Raw genomic sequence first — 11,789 nt, 5'->3', positions numbered from 1 at the left:
AGCCTTGTCAAATTTGATCGCTTGTTTGTTATTTTTTTGAGATAAACTCGCTTTACTTACCTTTCCCTTTTACCTACACTGATATCTTACGATTTAAGTTTAACAAAGGCTCAGCTCTAGTTGGCGTGAGTTTACATTATACTGAATGAATCGCAAATCAGCCATAATAATCGGTGCCGTGGTTGTCGTCGTGCTAGTGATTGTAATCGCTGTACCCTGCGCCTTGTTGTTAGGAAAAAAAGATGACCAGCCCAAGGAGATGACCTACATACAACGCGCGCAAAAAATATTGGACGAAACACCGCTTGTCGATGGGTAAGATCTTACATTTAATTTAGCGCTTGTAGATCTTAAGAATACCGGGTTAGTTCCAATCACTCAGTAAGGCGGCATTACTTGAAAGACGAGGCATGCCATTTTTGTAAATAACTGGGTGTGCTAATGCAACCAGTCCTGAAAGAAGGCAAACCGCTAATATTATTATTCTATTTTAGAGACGTATAGATTCTAAGGATATCACAACAACAGACATTCTATCAAAATTTGTTTTGGGGCTTTTGCGCAATTTTTCGCGATATCTCGCGGCCTCACCCTCGCTTGCGGATCTATTTGTGCATGTGTTGAATAGTGCCAATGCGACATTGGTTTGATTCTTAGAATTTACTCAACTAGCGGCCATGATGAGAAATTACAGCCTTAAGGGCGCTTCATGTTGTTTATTCGACTCCACTGAAATTGGAAGGCCTGGCCCGGCCTGCCTGCTGCTGGCGGATTGAGCATCTGAGATTGAGCAAGACTGAGGTAACGTTACATCAGGTGCCATGACAACTTCTTGACGGCCATTGTACGATAAATCGTTACAAAGTTTAACGTCGAGGTACACAGTGTGTTTTCGACAAGGAATGTTAGTTCCTTACGATTTCTTTACCTTTTTATCCCACTTCCGTGGCGTTACACATAGTATTCTTCGCGTATCATTGATTCTTTTTAAACTGTAGCGTGATTAAGGTTGAGAAATTTGGTTAAATTGTCGGAAACAAGATAATTAGTATTGATTTAACTAATGTTGATGTTATGATTGCGAGATATCTGTCCGGAAATCGAGCGTTACTTTCTGTCTGCTCCGATAAATAAGTTTGTTTATCTTTTGCGTGAAAGATCTTTATAGCCAATCAGCTTACGTGTGATCAAGGTGCGTCCATGAGATAAGGGAACAATTGATTGTAGTTTTAGTCGGTTATAGACCTAACCTTGTTGTGTACGCGAGAAGATCTGAGAAAATTATAATCTTAAAAAAAAGCGACAGTGTGGGTTCCTCACTTATTCCCCATATTAGTGGCACCTCCGACGGGACACTTCATCTACGAATATGGAACCTAAACTCAAGGCTCTTGATGCCCAGCTTCAAGTTTTAGCTCTAACGCGCGGCAAGACTGACACAGTTGTGGAAAAGGGAAACAACGACAAAATAGCCGGCCATAGAGAAGCTTTAAGAAAAATTGTGGCGAACGTCGAAGATCTAAAGATGGACATTGAGAAAGGTAAGCTAGAAGCGGCAGAAAGTATCGAAGATGTGAAGGCATGGGGTGCGTCGATCGAAAAAACAATTGATGAAGTAGATTTGCAAGTAGCGGATTTAACTCGTTATCTGGAAGAAATTGGAACTAAAGAGAAAACCCAAAAGCTTGAAGAGGAAGAAGCCATCCTTGCCAAAAGGCGGGAGGACGAACTGCAATTTGAAAAGCTGAAACTCGAACAGAAGTCAAAATTGCAATCATTAGATCAACCTACCGCGAAGCCTCCCAGTAAGGGAAATGTAAAAATGCCAAAGCTAGTTATCACTAAGTATGACGGCACTTATGAAAAATGGCTCTCCTTTTGGAATAAGTTTGACGCCGAAATAGATGCAGCGGATATTGCACCGGTTACAAAGTTTGCCCATCTAAAGGAAACTGATGTGTGTGAAACAATTGATGGCTTGCCCTTTAACTCCGAAGGCTACGAACGCGCTAAGAACATCTTGAAATCTAATTACGGGAAAACGAGCGAGATCGTGCGAGCTTACATCGATAACATCAATGCGTTGCCGGTGATATCTGGAAGCAAACCAAATGAAATCCACAAGTTTTGGCAAACTTTGAACTAGAATGTTCAAGCTCTAGAGACTCTAGGTAAACTTTCTGGTTGTTTGTCTGTGGTGCGTGGGGTTCTAGACAAGTTGCCGGGCGAAAAAGCAGATCTCGCGAACGGAAAATCAGGATGGCAAGACTGGGGATTCGCGGAGCTAATGCGATCGTTAGAAGAATGGAAAGCTATCCATCCAATGGAAGTAAATGAGTCGGTTCACGAGATCTCTCCATCACAGCCCTCACATCTGCGTTCTCGGCCTCCACGACCGCCGCGCCCTCCTCGTACTCCTCGCGATAATAGTTTCTACGCGCAAGACCGCGGACCAATCTCACGACGCGTGTGTGTTTACTGCGATCGCGAGACTCACAGATCCTGGGAATGTGAAAGCGTGACATCTCCAGCGGAGCGCAGAAGAATTCTACAAAGCAAACGCTTGTGTTTTAACTGCACTGGAACACAACACAATGCATCACAATGCCGTAGCCGCACATCGTGCGTACACTGTAAACAAAAGCATCACTCGTCTATTTGCGATCGTTCGACAACAGCTGGACGCCAAACAACAACCAGCGGTGGGGTGGCGTTAACTGCGACCCAAGAAGGAGAGAAAGTGTGCCATCCCGTTGTGCTCGTCAAATTGAATGGCGTGACCTGTAGAGCCCTTTTGGATACCGGGGCAACTGCCTCTTATGCCTCGGGATACATCTTGGATCGATTAAATCTTGTACCGTCACGCACTCTAACGCGACAAATACAAACTATTGTGGGCACCGTTACCAAGCGAACCGAAACCTACAACGTTCAAGTGAGTGACACAAAAGGAAACTATACCATCCCTCTCAGCGCAAACAGGATAGACCGGGCTGAACTGTTGTGCGTGGAAAACCCTAACTACAGGGAAATGATCGGAAAATACCGTCATCTGAAAGGCGTGGACATAGAAGACACTGACACCAAGAGCCTACTTCCGGTTCATGTTATTCTGGGAGCAAGTGATTACGCGAAGATTAAAACGTCTACATCCCAGCGTACTGGATCCATTGGAGAGCCTGTGGCCGAGTTCACTCTCTTTGGGTGGACCATTATGTCTCCAGGAACAGAGCAAAACCTTGACAGCATGTTCTTAGCCCAGACGACCTCAACCAGTTATGAAGAGCTCTGCCGCATGGACGTTCTAGGGCTCGAAGATAAACCAAATGGAGATCAAAGCGTGGTGTATGAAGAGTTCATCGAACAGCTCAGCCGCAGCCCTGAAGGCTGGTACGAGACCGGCCTTCCCTGGAAAGGAGATCATCCTCCCTTGCCCTCTAACAAGTCGGGGAGCTTGAAGCGACTCGGAAGCCTAGTTCAGCGACTGAAGAAAACAGGGAAGCTTAACGACTATGATGCAATCATCCAAGAACAGCTACATGAAGGAGTTATAGAAGAGGCAGAGATGCCAGCATCTGGACGGGAGTTCTACATCCCCCACAAGGCTGTTGTAAGAGAGAGCGCCGAAACTACTAAGACGCGGATTGTATACGATGCCTCAGCGAGAGCTTATGAGTCAGCTCCCTCCCTAAACGACTGCCTAGAAGTTGGACCACCCCTACAGAATCAGCTGTGGAAAGTACTCTTAAGAGGAAAGTTTCATGCAGTAGCCCTAGCCGGTGATATTCGCAAGGCATTTCTTCAAGTGCGTATCCGAGAGCAAGACCGAGACGCACTGCGTTTCCATTGCCTAGACGGCAAGAATCCCTTACGTATTCGCACCTACAGGTCCACCAGAGCACTATTTGGCTTGGGACCCTCGCCTTTTCTGCTTGGTGGCGTAATCCAGCACCATTTAAACACTTGTAGAGCTGATCACCCTGATACTGTTGCGGGAATAGAACGAGAACTTTATGTAGATGATCTCATTACTGGCGGAGGAACTGTCCAAGAAACCGAAGAAAAGAAAGCTAAAACAACCGAAATATTTCGCCGGGCCACCTTTCATTTGCACAAGTAGCACTCAAACATCCCTAAATTAGAGATCTCAGAGGACGCCGGGAATGAAGATGACTTGAGCTAATGCCAAACAGCAACTAGGAGTAAAGTCCAGAGAGTGCGGTCTGCTTGGTTTAAAATGGAATAAATCAACAGACGAAATTGCAGTCACTCTTCCAGAAGAAGTTGCGCAACGTACTAAACGAGGGATTCTTGGAAAAGTAGCAAGAATCTATGACCCCCTTGGTCTGATCGCACCAATCACCTTACAAGGAAAGCTGCTTTACCGAAATGCCTGCGAAGAGAAATCCGCTTGGGATGCACCGTTATCGGTGCCTTTAGAACAACTGTGGCAGAAGTGGGAGCGCTCTTTACCACATGAAGTTTCCTGCCCAAGAGCACTGACCAGCGCCCAAGAATCAATCGAGAAAATTGAACTCTATGCCTTCGGGGACGCAAGCGGAAAGGGTGTCGCCGCTGCTGTTTACGCCGTCGTCAAACAACCAAGCACTTTAAATCAAGGACTTGTCGCGGCGAAAGCAAGACTAGCGAAGCAAGGCCTAACTATACCTCGACGAGAGCTGGTCTCGGGACACATGGCTGTAAACCTCTTGAGTAACGTACAAGACGCACTTCAAGGCTTCCCAGTAACTTCCCTACACTGTTGGCTGGACAGCAGTGTTGCCTTGTACTGGATTTTAGGTGGAGGGGACTACAAGCAGTTTGTGGCTAACCGAGTACGGAAGATCAGAGAGTATGTTGAGGTTATCTGGCGGCACGTACCAACTGAAGACAATCCTGCAGATCTTGCCAGCCGTGGTGGATTGGTATCTAAAGAGAACCAACTATGGTGGAGTGGACCAGAGTGGCTTAGTGACCCTAGGAAATGGCGAGAAAACCTTGTCACCGCACCCAGTAAGGAATCCAACCAAGAGGTGAAAACCACAAAGGAATTATTCGCCTTGGCCGTGAATTCTGACGATGAGCTCGACGAACTCCTTGCCAAAAGCTCATACTGGAAGACGTTGCGAGGTTGCGCCTGGATCATGCGGTTCGCCCAAAATGCTAGAACAAAGAGAGCAAACAGAACAAAGGGACCTCTCACAACAGAAGAAATTGGAAAGCAAACCCTCTTCTGGTTGATGCGCACCCAAAGCCAGGGTACTGCAAACATGGAAGAAGAACGACTGAGGCTCAACTTACAGAGAAACAAAGACGGATTGCTAGAGTGCCGTGGAAGACTACCAGGTCCGTATCCGATCTAGATACCAGACGCAACGACCTTTGCTGAGAAAATTGTTGAACACGCCCACAAAGCCACACTCCATGGGGGAGTGGGTCTCACTATGGCTAAAATAAGAGAGGAGTATTGGATCCCACGCCTCAGACGCCTTGCAAAGAAAGCCATCAGGCAATGCTACGGGTGCAAGCGTTTTCAGGCAGTTGCTCTCGCAGCTCCACCCCCAGGTTTATTGCCACCTGAGAGAAGAGAGGGATCAAGTCCTTTCGAAGTAGTGGGTGTTATTTTGCCGGCCCCATTAAGTACCGCAAGTCTTCGCGAGCAGAAGGGAAAGCATGTTTGGTGCTTTATGCCTGCAGTTTAACGAGAGCCTTGTACCTAGAAATCCTACCAAATCTAGAAACCACTACCTTCATGGCAAGCCTAAAGCGATTCATCGCTAGACGAGGACGACCATCTAAGATTTTCTCAGACAATGGAAGGACTTTCGTGGGAGCGGCAAAACTGTTGAAAGAAATCCAGAAAGACGAACAAATGCAAGACTACCTAGCATCAGAGAAGATCACTTGGAGATTCAACCTGAGTCGAGCACCCTGGTGGGGCGGCCAGTTCGAGCGACTGGTGGGCCTTTTTAAACGCGCTTTCTACAAAGTGATTGGGGGAGGAATGCTGACCTGGTCAGAGCTGTCCGAAGTTGTGCTCGATGTGGAAACTCACTTAAACCGCCGCCTCCTATCGTATGTGGAAGATGACGTCCAGCTCCCTCTACTGACCCCTTCCTCCTTTCTATTCCAAAGATCTATACGCCTGCCTGAGCGACAGCCGTGGAGAGAGGAAGATTATGATCTGCGAAAACGGGAAAGGTACCTCAGGACCTGCAAAGATGCCTTGTGGAAGCGCTGGACGCGGGAATACTTGGCCGCACTGAGAGAACGACACACCCACAACATCCCAGGTATACCCAGGCCACTGAACGTAGGAGATGTCGTCATTATCCGTACGGAAGACAAAAATCGTGGCAAGTGGCCCCTTGGTGTTGTGGAAGAGCTGTTTGAAGGACGAGATAGAAAAGTGCGAGCGGTGAAGTTACGCGCGGGAAAAACGTTCTTGGAGAGACCAATCCAACACCTTTACCCACTGGAATTAACCTGTGATAAAGTGCCAGAAAGAGCTGCAGCGCCGCCACAGCTTAATGCTGGAGCATCAGTTTTCCGTCCAAGGAGAGATGCTGCTGTGGCTGCTACCTTGCGTATTCAGGGTGTTGCTGAAGATGGAGAACTTTAAAACCCGAGAACAAGATCGAACTATGATGTTGCATATAGGCATTGAGTGACTAAAACTTCAAAAAAAAAAAAAAAAAAGAAAAACTACTTCGTTTTTGTTATACTATACTTAAATGAACCTTCCTCTGATTACATGTGCTTCGTGGAAAGCACATGTAAGTGTGTCGGAAACAAGATAATTAGTATTGATTTAACTAATGTTGATGTTATGATTGCGAGATATCTGTCCGGAAATCGAGCGTTACTTTCTGTCTGCTCCGATAAATAAGTTTGTTTATCTTTTGCGTGAAAGATCTTTATAGCCAATCAGCTTACGTGTGATCAAGTTGCGTCCATGAGATAAGGGAACAATTGATTGTAGTTCTAGTCGGTTATAGACCTAACCTTGTTGTGTACGCGAGAAGATCTGAGAGAATTATAACCTAAAAAAAAGCGACAGTGTGGGTTCCTCACTTATTCCCCACAAAATTGTAGACAGTGGCAACTGTTTACTTTGTTGCCTTCCATAGAGTGTGTTGCTTTTTTCTTCAGATATACAGATCGAATCTTTTATTTCCACATGGAGTTGTTGTTTAATTAAAACATACAAACTGTTAAAATTTGTTTTGAAAGTTCAGTGCAATTTGAGAACTTTCAAAACATCACTAGTGACCATAAACCACGAAATGCTCAAGCAAGTTTATACTATTTTTTAATTCATTATATACTCAAAAAATCAAGTTAAGCTATGATCCTCGCAGTTATGAACGCAATTTTAGCAATTGGACTTCAACGGCGTGAACCTGTGACCTCGCGACGCCAGTGCCACGCTCTAACCAATAACAGATAAATAGGTGGTCCGGCGGAAAACTATGAAGCCACTAATTTTGCTGGTCATTTTTGGGTTCAAAGGTTCCCGTGATGAATGAATCAATGAACGAAATGATATATGAAATGAGTCATATATTGAACTGCGATAATGTATAGATTTAGCCAAGCCTAAAAGCGGAGCTCCTTGGTTATTTATTCTTACTGCCTGTAGAGTTTAATAGTGAAAATAAAAGGTTTCGAATTGTCCACGTTTTGATGTTTCCGGTTGCTGCTTAATTAAATCATTTTCTTTGCTTTCTTCTATAAGAAAAATTAATTGCCTAACTACTGAATTTCACGGTAAATTTTACGCTAAAAACCGATATCGCATGAATCACGAAGCGATGAGTGCGATATCGGTGTTCGCGTCACTAGAGAGCGTGTACTAATTAATTGCTAGTGGGAAGATGACCTTTGAGTGCAAGCGGTGTTGCGTTACAGGCGGCCGTTGAGAATTTAAACGCGTTATTCGACTTTGTATGGGAAATAAAATACCGTCGATTATGAAGCCTAAAAAACGCTCAATTTAACGTTCATTCAATAAAATTAACTCCACTATGAAAAACACTTACCCCATCCCCACAGCGGCACTCGTAACCATGGAGCTGTTCGAGAAGCCGCTGTGGGGATGGGGTGTTAAAAACAGATTTGACATAAATAAGCATACATTACGTGTGGCGGGAAGAAAGTCACGTGTAAACGAAGGACTTATAGTCTGAGTTTTGATCGATCGTCGGATCGCTTCGAGTGTCAAGTTGAGTATTGAGTTTTAGATTTCAACCGTGCTTAAGGCCTGAAACGGTCGAGTGAAGTGGTAATTCGTATGGAAAATTGTAAAGAGATCATTCACCAGGAAACGAATTAAATATACCATAAAGATTCATTACATGGTCCTTCGAGCCGGAGGAAATCCAAGAAGGAGTAGAACAATAAAGCTGTTGCCGTCATCGAAGGATTTTTTGAATTGGAAAAAGGCGAAGTCTACTCAAAAAGGTTGTTTATGGACATAAAGCGTCATGAATATCGACAAGAACAGGAAAATACGAGATGCACACAGGACCTTTGTGTATAAAACAGTGGGGAATGTGGAGAAAATTTTGACAGAACACGTGGGAGATTTAACGTCGTTCAGGGAAAAGTTGACGGCTCTGAAAGCCTTGTTGACTGAAAAATTGGAAACGACCAAAAAGCTGGATGAAACAATATTAGAGCTCACCAAACCAAAGGAACTGGAGAAAGAAATAGAAGATTCTGGTGAGTTTTGTGAGCACGTTTACAGTATTTTAGCGAAAATCGATTTGAGTTTGGAGAAAGGGAAACATGGCGAACACACACAGGCCCATGCGACAAATCAGGAAAATAGTAGTACCAGAAATACCGAAAGCGCAAAAGTGAAACTACCTAAACTCGAACTCAAATCATTTTCGGGAAATTATCAAGAATGGCAGAGTTTTTGGGACACATTTCAATCTGCTGTCGATGGAAATACTGGCATCTCGGCCATTGAAAAATTCACCTATCTGAAGAGTTGTGTGACAAGCAATGCTGAATCCGCAATTGCTGGACTGCCTCTGACCGCAGACAATTATAAAGTAGCCATTGACATTCTTAAGGACCGATTTGGTAAACCGCAGTTGCTGATATCAAATTATATGGATGCCTTATTGAAACTTCCATCTGTCAATTCAGTGCATGAAACAAAGAGATTACGTGAATTGTTTGACAAGATTGAAATCAACATTCGAGGTTTGAATGCGTTAGGAGTTGAATCACGGTCCTTTGGGAATTTATTGGTCCCAGTCGTGATGGAAAAAATCCCCTCAGAATTACTATTGGTTGTAAGCTGTAAGTTTGGCAGTGAGGAATCATGGAATCTTGATGCCTTGTTGACTGCACTGAAAACTGAGTTGGAAAGATGAGCCAGGGAAAGATGTACTGCAATGAAAACAAGTGGTGCAAATGCCAATACACCCAGGTTTGAACAGTACAGAGCAAGAAGCAAACAAACCCATTCTGCCTCTGCCCTTTATACAGGCAGTGAGGAATTTACTCAACAATGTGTTTTTTGCAAGAAGAATCACAAATCCATTAACTGCATGACCATCACTGAACCGAAAGCTAGGAGAACAATTCTGAGACGAAATGGCAAGTGTTTTGTGTGCCTGAAGGGTGGCCATATCTCCACAAATTGTCCGTCAAAGGCAAAATGCTTTAACTGTGAAGGTAGACACCATGCAACCATTTGTGAAAGAATGAGGAACATTCCAACATCCAGGAATGTAGTTCGTGACGAGGAAACACCACATGGATCTGGATCATCTCAAGATAGGAGCAGAGAAGCTGGAACTTCAGCAATGCACGTTAGCAACAATGCCAACTCTGTGTTGTTACAGGTAGCCCAAGCCTTTGTTTGCAGACCAGATAACCAACAACTTGGATTGAATGCCCATGTGATATTTGATTCCTGTAGCCAGAGATCATACATAACCAGTAAGGCATGTGAACAATTGAACCTACCAACCATTGGTAAGGAGACACTTTTGATCAAAACATTTGGAGATAACTCAGCCTCTGTGAAGGAATGTGATGTTGTGCAATTGTGTGTCAGAACATTGGATGATATGAATGTGTATATCACCTCATATGTTGTACCAGTAATTTGCAGCCCAGTGTCCAATCAACGGTCTCGAACCACGTTGGAATGCTACCCCTACTTGCAGGGTCTACGACTTGCATGTGATACAAGTGATTCTGTCAGTGTTGATGTGCTGATAGGAGCAGATTATTACTGGTCGTTCTTTACTGGGAACATCATTAAAGGAGATCCCTATGGACCAGTAGCCCTTGAAACCAATTTAGGTTGGGTTTTATCAGGACCAACTATTTGCTCAACATTGACAAGGTCATGCACTGTGAATCTGAGTTCCACGCATGTGTTAAAGATAGAGTCCACAGAGATAAGTGATATGAAGGATGATCTGCAGAAATTTTGGGACTTGGAAACTTTGGGCATTAAGGAACATGAAACTTCAGTCTATGACAAGTTTTCAAGTGACATCACATTTACTGGAAAGAGATACCAGGTCAAGTTACCATTCAAGGATAATCACCCCATGTTACCAGACAATTATACAGTGGCATTGCGTAGACTGCCAACAACAATCAAGAAGCTCAAGAACCAACCAGAAATTCTGAAGCAATATGATGGTGTGATTAGAGAGCAACTGCACAGTGGTGTGGTTGAAATGGTACCACAAGATCAAATACCACCGCCTGGAGATGTCCACTATCTTCCACACAGGACAGTAGTGAGACTTGACAGAGATACAACTAAGGTGAGAGTTGTATACGATGCCTCATCTAAAGTGTTTGGGCCAAGTTTAAATGACTGTCTGCACATTGGACCTTCTCTTAATCCCTTGTTATTTGATATTTTGCTGAGGTTCAGAGTCCATGAAGTTGCCCTAACTGTAGACATTGAGAAGGCATTTTTGAACATTGAGATTGATCCTGAACACAGGGACTTTGTGAGATTTTTATGGGTTGAAGATCCGAATAAGGAAAGTCCAGAAGTCATGGTACTACGTTTTGCACGTGTGGTATTTGGTGTAAACTCAAGTCCTTTCATTCTAAATGCCACAATCAGACACCATTTGAACACATGTTTGCCAGTGGACAGTGCACTTGCAAGAGAGCTGTTGAAGTCTTTATATGTTGATGACTATGTGTCTGGAAATGGTGACGTGGATAGTGCGTTCAAATTGGCTAAGAAGATAAAGCTCTGTCTTAAGTCAGGAGGCTTCAATATGAGAAAGTGGAGTAGCAATTCAGAAAGTCTGCTGAATTCACTGGAACAAGATGAAGCTTTCAGTGATGACTTTGAAAAGAGCAATGGACCTAGAGTAGAAGAAGAAGACGAAAGCTTCTCTAAATCAGTTTTCAAGCAAAGTACACAAAAGGAGCAAAAGGTTTTGGGAATGCTTTGGAACCCAACCCAAGATGAACTGATTTATGATCTGAGCAAGACATTGGGAGATGTAAATGCCCAACCAGCAACAAGAAGATTGATTCTCAGTACAGCTACAAGGTTTTTTGACCCCTTGGGGTTGATAGCTCCGGTCATTCTTCCATTCAAGATGATGTTTCAGAAACTTTGCAAGGCTGGAAAAGACTGGGACGAGTTGGTCGATGCTGAACTCAATCACCAGTGGCTGGAGACTCTATCGGATTTGAGACAGGCTGGAAGAGTGAGCTTTAAGAGATGTTATGCTAAGGGATTGAATGGAGACAAGGTCAATTCAGTCCAACTTCACTGTTTT

At 44.0% G+C, this 11,789-nt stretch overlaps 2 protein-coding genes across 2 annotated transcripts in view; both read left to right on the top strand.

Moving 5' to 3' along the window:
- The first annotated feature begins 30 nt into the window (after positions 1-30).
- The window catches only part of LOC138019333 (dipeptidase 1-like), a 33,293-nt gene continuing 21,534 nt past the window's right edge, over positions 31-11,789 (top strand). Inside the window, exon 1 of the mRNA XM_068866085.1 lies at positions 31-315. Coding sequence (XP_068722186.1) covers positions 146-315 — 170 coding nt within the window. The 5' untranslated portion in view covers positions 31-145. The remainder of the gene's footprint in view (positions 316-11,789) is intronic.
- On the top strand, positions 4,179-5,363 carry LOC138018784 (uncharacterized; the record flags this gene model as incomplete). Its single annotated transcript, XM_068865466.1, has 1 exon — positions 4,179-5,363. A coding segment is annotated over one exon (1,185 nt), but the record flags the coding sequence as incomplete, so codon positions are not given.

The sequence above is a fragment of the Montipora capricornis genome, chromosome 10 (genome assembly GCF_036669925.1).
Source record: "Montipora capricornis isolate CH-2021 chromosome 10, ASM3666992v2, whole genome shotgun sequence".
In the NCBI taxonomy this organism is placed as follows: Eukaryota; Metazoa; Cnidaria; class Anthozoa; order Scleractinia; family Acroporidae; genus Montipora; species Montipora capricornis.
Note: the sequence above shows the minus strand (reverse complement) of the source record. Positions and strands in the feature narration are given on the sequence as shown.